We start from the raw sequence: 9,946 nt of genomic DNA on the forward strand, positions 1-9,946 counted from the left end.
TTGACAAGCCCCGAAATGGGCTCTATCTGAAGAAGTACTATGCATAACTGCTCACAGTCACTTTGTATATACGTGTGTTTTTGAGTTTTTACTGCATGAGTTTCTTTCGCTTTGGTGTGAAGGCGTGTTTTTGCCCCTTATTATGCTTTCTCTTTCCTGCGCAGATGTCTCGTACTCCTTATGTTGGTTTCGCTGATGGTGCCTGCCGTAGTACTTGTAATTTGTCTTCGGCAGCGTGGGTGATCTACGATCCTCACGGGGAGTTGATAAACCTACAGGGTGTGTGCCTAGGTCGTACCACTAACAATGTTGCCGAGTACAGTGCTGTAATAGAATTGCTTGCCGAAGCAGTTGACCTCGGCATCCGAGAGCTAGTGGTAAACCTGGACTCCCAGTTGGTGGTCCATCAACTGAACAGGCAATATTCCGTCAGAGACCAGCGCATATTAAGGTTATACCTACGTGTGAGATTGTTAGAACGGAGTTTTGATTTCATTACTTATCAGCATATTCCAAGACGATTAAATACGTTGACTGATGCATTGGCAAATCGTGTATTAGACAGACATTTGCGAAACAGATAAACATCATACAAAGAAGGAAAGAACAGCATAGTAAGACCATAAGCATATGTAAATAAATCATTCCAAGCATAGTTTGCACGTGTGTTTTTAAGCTTGCATTAAATATATAAAATCCATGAGTCGAGTGTCATGCGAATCCATACATAAGATCACAAATTGTACTGAACAAACGCATAACACAAGATAACACATCATCACATGTAACAACGACTCATCCAAAAACCGGTATGTATATATATATATATCGTGTGGCGCACTGAGGCGCTCAAAAATAGAAGTACGTGTCCAAAAATCTCAATACATCCGAGTCATAATGTCTCAAAATAAACAGTGGAAATAAAACCTAGGTGACTAATCGGCTGGGTGGTGCTCTCTGTAGTACACGGCCGCTCGTGCTACCCGCCTCAGAAGGCGGTGCACTCTGGGTTCCACACCCACTGTGTGGATCTGATGCTCCACAGGGACCTCCTCAACCCCCTGGAAATCCGGTACCCCCTCCAGCAACCCCTCAAGGTTGCGAGCCACAACCTCTGGCGTGTTGGCCTCTGGAGGGGCTAAGGCCAAAGCTCCGGCTCCTGGGCCCTCTCTCCGTGCCGTGACAGCCAGGCCAATCGGTCTAGTAGGCCCTACATCTACGTGACAAGACATTTATTAGGACATGTACATAATAAAAAAAAAAAATAATATACAAAACTCAAAAAGACAAAAAGTGTCATACCTGCATCATCCCACTGTTCACCCGGAGGCAGCACCAAGTCAGGATCATTGCGGAAATCCATCCCTGCATATGGCCAATCCTGTACGAAGATCTCCTGTTGGTCCAACCAGTCTCTGAAATATACCCCCCAGCTATGTGGTCGGCCGCCACCCCCACGTGGCATAATCCGAGCCCATCGAGTGGCCCTCGTCTCTCGAGGATCTCTGGGGGCATCCACAGCCATAGACTGCAGCCGCATGGCTGGTACTCGCTCCAGAATAAGCGGGACCAGGATCGATCCATACCCGAACTGCTTCGTCTCTCCGCGACGGCAGTTGCTCAACTGCCTTTTCATATTGTTGCACACTGCAGTGCACCAGTCGAACACGGTAGGCTCGAGACACTCGAGGGCTAGTAGGAGATGAGTCTTGGACGCCTCATGGTTCGCCATGCTGCCCGCTGCCCGGGTCACCATGAACAGGATGGTGCGCAACACTATGTCTCTCACTGTGGGGATCGAGCACTTCCCACTCCGCGTCTTTACTGCCCCTGGGCAAACCTCAGCCATTAAGTCATCCAGGGTACCACCGCTAGGTCGCTGCCCCTCTAGGATGGGCCTCCCACCTCGGCGCGACAGCCCAGTCAAGAAGAAGATGTCCATATGATCGAACTCGATGTCGTGACCGCGGATGGTGAATTTTTGGTCCACCGGGTTCCATGCCCTGATCAGCAGCTCCAGCAAATCATGTTGGGCCCTTAGGCGCGGCGTCAGGAAGAATTTCATGAATCCACACGCCCGCATGGCGTTGCAACAATTTACGTCTCCCCAAGCAGCCACATCCTCCACATCGTGAACTCTCTCTTGCCATTGAAAAGCCATGATGTCCTGCATGAACAATAAAACCGATCAGAAGTGCTTCCAGGAAAAAATTCACGTTCATTTTCAAAGAAACAAAATTTTTCCGCGCCAGCGCGACTGTTTTAGAAACATCCGCGCTGACAATGGCAGCTCTTTGTTAAAAATGCGAGGTCAGCGCGGAAGAACACGCCTTTTCCGCGCTGACCCGAAGTTGGTTACATTGCCTATTTTTCGATCAGCGCGACCCCGTGGGCAATTTCCGCGCTGACCGAGGGCGCACCCATGCAAATAAAAAATGCCCAATTGGGCCTATCCGACCGTTAAAAAACTCCTAAAATGAACCAGAATGCAGGGCAAAGGAATGGGAACCTACCTGGAAGAAGCAGATCTGAAAATGGTCTCCGGATGGGCTGGAAATCGCTCCGTCAACTTTTGGCTTCTCCACGTTCTTCGCACTCCAAATAGTAAAATGGTAAAAATGACTTATTACCCCCCCCTATTTATAGTAAAAAACTCCTAAATTACCATATTTTTTGGGTTTTTACCATTTTTTGCCATAAAACTAGCCTTGGTTCTGTTTTCAAGCATGTTTCAAAATGTTTTTACGTATATCGAATGGATTTATGCAGGTAGTGCCCTTGTGCAGGTACAGGTATCGCAGCTTGGTCATGACAGTCCACGATTCATGTGATTCCCAAAGTGTCGTCTCTAAGCTCTTCTCCGACGTTAAACAAGAGAAGATGGCCGAGCTCCCTTTCAGCTCGTTAAAGGGAACGAAAGGCGGTCGTTTTTAAGCTCTTTTTCCGACCGTTAAACCAAAAAGATCGCCGGGTGCTTGTCGTTTCGCGCTCGATATTGGCTCTAAAACGACGTGTCTTCGACCACTTTTTTACTTTTTCCGGTCGGCGACACTATTTATGAAAAGTACTCCTCGGTTGTAATGACCGGGCGGTTCTTTCGAGCACAGTTTTATACTTTTTCGGGCTCGAGAGACACAACTGTACGAAAAAGGACCCCCCTGGAGCCTCCTTTTCCGCATTCTTTTCAGACTCTCGAAACAAGAAAAGAAGCCGAGTTTTTCCTTTGTCAGGCTCGTTAAACACTCAATGACATCGGATATTGTCAACATGACACACATCAAGCATATGTTATCCCCGTCAAGCTTGTCGTCCAAAAATAATCGGGGTACCTGCCTGCAAAGGTGGGGAAAATGGAACTTTGATTACAGTCGTCTCGGCAGTACGTCGCTCTTGAACACGGCACTCCACTGTTTCGTGTCTGGGTGGGGTCATCTCATCTCGTTTTCACTAACCTCCATGGGTTTGGGACATCCTATTTGGCCTCTCATCTGTTTATTGCCATCATCATCCTACCCGCAGCTCATTTGATGTCAAGTACTGCCAAATCCGTTATAATGCCGTTATGTGTTCAAGAGAAGTTGTCCTCTGCCACAAAGCAACCTCGTTCGCTATCTCATCACAAATTATTATACCTCTGTCTCGTGTCGTTGATGTGGGAATCATTATGGCCCACCTTCGATCAAGGCCACTTCTCGTCGACTTCAACTCATTATCCGAGAAAGTGACTTAGAGACTCCTTCCAGGTGCCTTGGAGCCTGCATGCCTCAATGGCAGGTTCCTCGTGTTCGACGCAAGGTTTACATCATTGACCTACGATCGAATGATTCCGTGGGTGTTCGACACCAACTCATTGATTCACATGCTACGGATTGTACCTATAGTACCTTGAGGGCCATTGTCATTATTGGTGGTACCTCTCGCGTCTGTTAACGGTTCTCATCATTGACCGGTAATCAGGCGATGTTCATACATGTTCGACTCCAACCTCTGTATTCACATGTGTGGACCTGTACTCTGTTCGGGTCGAGATGGAGCGCAAGACCCTGGATCCTTGCTCACTGTGGTCCAGGCTGCGATTTTGTGGATGATCATTACATGACTCATCGATGGATGGCTGCGCCCATACCTGAGTCTTCATGGATGGCTGCGACCATACCTTGTCTTTATTATGGTCTCTTTAGCTGGGTGGCTGCGTCCATACCATAGACCAGTCTTGCATGTCTTTTGGATGGCTGCGCCCATACCTAGACTGCGTGTACATGATTGTCAGAGATTTTTCGGTACTTCCTGGTGGTGTTTCAGTTCGGCGTGTGTTGTAAAGCATTTCACCCCTCCCACTCTCTCGGTCTTCATGCTTTAGGGGGCATCTGTTACACAGTAATTTATCACTGCCTTCCTGTCAGTCACCCTGCTGTGTCCAAGAAGTCACAATCACTAAGTGTTTGATCCCTGAACTGGCTAAAAACCCATTTTTCCAAAGTTTTGTGCATCAGCGCGTCTGTTCCTAAAATAACCGCGATGATCAGCGCCCCACAGTCTATTTCGTGCGCTGCCATCGCGGAAGAACATCACTTTTCCGCGATGACGCACAGCGCGGCTTTCACGTGTCCTTCCGCGCTGACATGGCTTGTTCAGTTGTTGTCATGTGCTGACAGCGCGGAAGTCTCCATATAATCCGCGCTGATCCAGTTTGGGCGAATTTGTTCAAACAACCAGCCTTCCAGATCTCTCCAGGCTTGGTTGTTAGCTTTGTGAAAGTCGACTCCCTTCTATGGCATGTCTGTTCGACCTTTTGCAACTACTCCCCTTGAAGATAAGCTCATCCTTCCACCTTTTTAGGAGACTCCTTCTCCTATATAAACTTCCACCATTACCATGAGCAGCTAGTTAGAAAATAGCTAGACTTAGCTTGGATTATACAAGAGCTTGTAGTGCTCAGATTGCTGCTATAGGTGTGGTGTGTTAGGAGTGGAAGTGATTGATTGCTTTGGGAAGTTTGTTTGTGACATTTGTGTGAGAGAGAGAAACTAGTTTGTCTTGGGAGAACCATCCTCAAAGGTGAATGCTTGAGATACATGCTGACTGATCCCTCCTGAGAAGTTTATCGACGTCAGAACATTTGGTTGTACTCTTCTCTATTCTGATTGATAATAGATGACTGCTATTATTGTTCCATTCTCGTTTGTTTATGCAATGGATAAATGTGAATTATGTCTTTTCTGACTGGCATATAGTTACTTTTACTAGATTTCACGCTTGCGTTTGCTTTCCCTTCGTGTGTGCAGGTGTCCGTTCGCGAGGATCGCGGAAGACTATGACCAGCTGAAGCGAAGGAGCAAGGGAAACATCACCTCGACAAACGACAGCGCAGGAATCCAAGTAGGTGCTCTTTACTTCTTGTCTAATTGTAACTAGGAACATGCGTGGCAGCATTGTGTGATTGTTGCTAGACCCCTGTTGGGCTAGTAGGGATCGCCTCTATCCGTAGAGGGGATTTACCTTCTCAACATTAGGCAATGGAGCATCTTGTTGCAAATTAATATCATGTACAATTTCCCTTTTTGGTGGTAGACCTTTAGGTTCTTGAAATAAGATGTCATATTCTGAAACAACTTTTTCTAAATCAGCTTGCTATTTAGCATCACAACCTTCAAATACATTGCTCTTATCAGGTTTCTTTTCCTTTACAACCATCAGTAAAAATTGCTTGCATGAATTTAGAATTCTTTTCATCTGCCCTGAGTTTATTAGAGTATAATTATTCTTGAGTTTGTGAACTCTTACAATATATTCTATCCCATATTTAACAAGTTGATACTTATTTTCAGCTCTATAGAATATGGCTTTTCTATCATACAAGTAAGGACTTCCTATAACAATTCCACATATATCCAAGGGAACAATATCTAACTCAACCTCATCCACAAATGCTGACCCAAAATAAAACCTATGTTTACATTGTCTAGTCACTAGTAGCTTTGCTTTATCACATACCCAACCTAATGTATATGGCTTCTTGTGAGGTGTGGTTAGCAGTCCCAATTTCTTTACAATTGCTTCAAAAATTAAGTTTACTTGTGAGCCACTATCAAACAAAGTATCAATATTTTGATGCTTGGAAATAACTCTAATATGAAAAAGCTCATGTCTTCTTCTCTCATTTTCTTCACTATCAATAGTTTGGGCAGAATTACTAGTAGATGCTTCAAAATTTTTACCTTTTATACCTGTGGCTGCAATTGTTGTTTCATCACCTGAGTCTGACCCCAAATCTTTTTGTATAGTAGCAGCAATCTTCTTCTTCTTGCCATCGAAATTCTTGGGTTTCAGCTCTGGATGCAAAGACCAACAATGTTCATCATCATGTCCATCCTTCTTACAGTGAGCACATGAAGGTTTGGCCTTTTGTACAATATTGGCCTTCCTCTCTTTCCATTTCTGCTTCCTCTTTTCCTTGTTCTTGCTTGCAGTGGGCTTTGATTATCCCCCAATCTCTGAGTTCACATTCTTGCCTCTAGCCTCTAGATGGGTAGCTTTAACATATACCTCATCTATGCTAGTAGGGTTAAACATGAGAATGGTATGTCTCAAATAACTATGTAGACCACCTATATACTTCAACAAAGTTTCAGGTGAGTCTAAAGAAATGCCTAGAATCAAAGCTCCTTTTTTAAACTCTTGGGTGTAGCTTTGTACACTTTTCCCTTTTAATTGGCAAAGAGTTTGCCAACTCATCATAGCTTGCTGCATATAAGCTAGTGGATAAAATTGTTTTTTAATTACAAAAAAAAATTCACTCTAGACAGAAAGAGTTTTACCATGCTTCTTCAAGTTAGCTTGTGTGTTGCCTTCCACATTACCAAGGCAGTTCCTCCAAGGCGTAGGCTGCCAACTGAATCTTACTTCTATCTGAATGAATATTTTTCACCTTGCAATACACATCAATCTGCCTAATCTAGTTATCTAACTTATCTGCGTTTAATTCTCCATCATAAACAGGAAAATCAAATTTAACATCTAATTTAATCAAATATGTTTTGTTCTTTTTATTTTTAGGGCTGTCAGGAGGTGTGGACATAGGAACCTCTTTTCCTTTCCCTTTTCCTTCAGAATGGCCATCTATATGAGATTCTTCTGCTCCTTTGTTTTGTTTGGAAGTAGAAGAATCTTCACTTTGATCTTTCTTAAATTCTCTATACATTTCTTCTACCATGGCTCTCATGGTCATGAAACTGTCAATGAACTGAGAGTCTAATTCTAGTTTTCTTCTTACATTTTCCTCCTAGTATAGACTCTACCAATTTCTGGGTTGGATTCAACCTATTTTCCTTCTCCTAATTTAAGCTTTGATCTAGTGAGCATTCATAAACAGTCCAGCACAATCTTGTCTAACCTTAGCAACCTAAAACTCTGATACCACTTGATCTGAAAATGAGATCTACGATAAATAATAAGGTATTAAAGACTTATGTGCATGGATTAGTCTATGTCATTATATGCAATGGATCGATACGATTGCGAAATGCACAGATAATGAAGCAATAACAAAACATAATAGATAACACATGACACAAAAAATTTAATAAGGAGTTCACCCAATACTCCTAGGCTACATCTCCTGGTCCAGCCTTCAGTGGTGGCCTCTCTATTATGTCTTCACGCAGAGTTTTGTTTACAACAGTGAGTTCAATTTGAGCTTCACACACAACAGAAAACAACAATAAGAGTTTACTTGAACCTCTCAAGTTCTCTATGAGTACATAGACTCCCCTAATGCTCTCTGTCCCAACTCTGTCTTGGCATTTGCCTGAATACTTCCTCCTCCCTGTTATGCTCTCTGTCTGTGGCTTTCTAGCGAGAAATGCATTGCCTGTTAGTTTCATGGTCCTGTCTCTTGGTCTCCCCAGCCTCTTGAACACTTTGAATCCCTCTCCAGTGTTATACAATCATTTCTCAACGCATGGAGAGGAGGTGGCCACCCATTCTGCAGTGTCAGAGTGCTTCGGGCCTCTGAAACGCTTGTAACAGCCGTGCTCTGTCAAACACAAGGAAAATGCATTTTAAACAGAGAAATCTGCCAAAACATGATATGTCAGACTTCAAAGTCCTTTAAATATGGTTTAATCCCCTATCGGGTCCACCCACTGGTCGCATATCGCATATCGGGAAGGCTCCACCCCTTTGTATTTTGGAAACACAACGAAAATCGTGAAATACATTGAAATGGCCCTGTTTACGGATCTCAAATCCTATAAAATGTTGCTGATAATCCTATCGGGTCTGGATCATTGGGTCGCTCCGATTGCGATATCGCAATCGCCCATCGCAATGTCCCCAAGCCATTGTGAGTGCTCCTGCAATCCCCCGATAGCGAACCTGCGAGTTAATATGGGCCGTTGATCTGCGCGCTTGATCGACGGTCCATGTTAACTCCGCAAATCGTGGTTGCCATATACATATGTTAATCGCCGATATCACTATTCACGTTCGCAACTCTCAAGTAGATCACGCTGATCTCTGCCGAAGGTTACCACCGATTGCGATTGTCGATCCAATATTGACCGTTGATCGGCCAAATTAGACGACTATTGTGCATCACCTGTTCCGCTTGTAATTTCTTTGTTTTTTCATGATTTCATGGGTTTTGGGTTGCCTGATAGTGTTTCTTCGCCCTACTAAGGGTGTCCCTCTTATGATAATTTTGATCTTTTAAGGGATTTATAACCTTGGGCATGATTTTTAATATTTTTATGAAGACTTAGAGGGCATTCCTGGATCCATTTGGATCATGGATCCTCCAGATGAGGGTGAACCACCTCCAGAGTGACAACGGGCAAATGAAGATGCATCTAACACATTTGCCTCCCTTATAGCTGCAACAGGACTTCCAAGAGTCAGGCCAACAATAAACAAGTTTGTCAAAAAACTTGATGACATCCCAGAAATCTCTCTTCATCCTTCCCTCTCGCACAAAGCAACACTGTCTCTTACTGAACGCAACCTAGTTGGATAGTTCACAGGGCTATGGCTGTCACCCAAATCGTTTCAGAAATGGGTTCAAAGAAACTAGAGCTCAACCATCAATGGGAAAATCTCAATAAGGTTCTGCGGAAGAGGGTACTACACCTTCCATTTTGAAACAAAAGAAGATAGAGATCTAATATTTAGGAATGGTCCATATTTCATGGATACCAGAGGATTATACTTAAATCGATAGACTCCAGACTTTGATCCTGAAATGGATGTACCCAGTGCCGTATCAGTGTGCGTCAGGTTACCCCACCTACCCCTCCATTGCTGGGGAGATGAGTCAGTAAAGGCCATAGGGAATGCAGTAGGGAAATATATAGACAGATGTGAACCGAAGGATAACATGCATGCATGTGCCAGAATATGTGTGGAAGTGGATCTAGGAAAAGGGCTCTCGGAAGCGATAAATATCAAAGTAGATCAATGGATGCACATATAACAGTTGGATTATAAACAAATTCCATTCAAATGCAAGGTATGTCACGAATATGGTCATTCTGCAAATAGATTCTCTAAAAAAGAAGAAAATGAAAGTGTCGAGGAACCAGAAAATAAATGGGAGCAAGTTAAAAGGAATAAATCTACCAATAAGCAACCTCCTCCTTCATCGCAACCTCAAGTCTCAAATGAAACTTCTCCTTCATCTCCTTTCATTGTCAGACCTCCACCCCTCACAAATTTTAACCCCGTTGGGCCCTTGGAAGATCCTCCCTACCCATCTTCACCTCGATCCCCCCCCATTCCCTTAGCCCTCTCATCTTTTCCTCCCTCCCCTTAAACCCTCCCTCCCCCCCTCCCCCTCCTTCAGTACCATATCTTAACCATAAACCAGTCCAAAGAGATTCTTCAAAACAATGAACACAAAAAAAAAGCGAGCAGAAAATCTAACAAGGAATTAAGGGATGAAGCAGCAGCC

The 9,946-nt window shown here is 43.9% G+C and overlaps 1 protein-coding gene across 1 annotated transcript; it reads right to left on the minus strand.

The window, feature by feature from the left end:
• Window positions 1–768: 768 nt before the first annotated feature.
• On the minus strand, window positions 769–2,327 carry LOC149243967 (uncharacterized). Its single transcript, XM_089367889.1, has 2 exons — window positions 1,303–2,327; window positions 769–1,216 (listed from the first exon to the last, which is right to left on the minus strand). The coding sequence occupies exons 1-2, from the start codon at window positions 2,171–2,173 to the stop codon at window positions 936–938; spliced, it is 1,152 nt and encodes a 383-aa protein (XP_089224015.1). The 5' UTR covers window positions 2,174–2,327; the 3' UTR covers window positions 769–935.
• Between the last annotated feature and the right edge of the window lie 7,619 nt (window positions 2,328–9,946).

The sequence above is a fragment of the Pinus tabuliformis genome, chromosome 8 (assembly GCF_031772625.1).
Source record: "Pinus tabuliformis cultivar Carrire ecotype Pingquan chromosome 8, CPIR1, whole genome shotgun sequence".
Lineage (NCBI taxonomy): Eukaryota > Viridiplantae > Streptophyta > Pinopsida > Pinales > Pinaceae > Pinus > Pinus tabuliformis.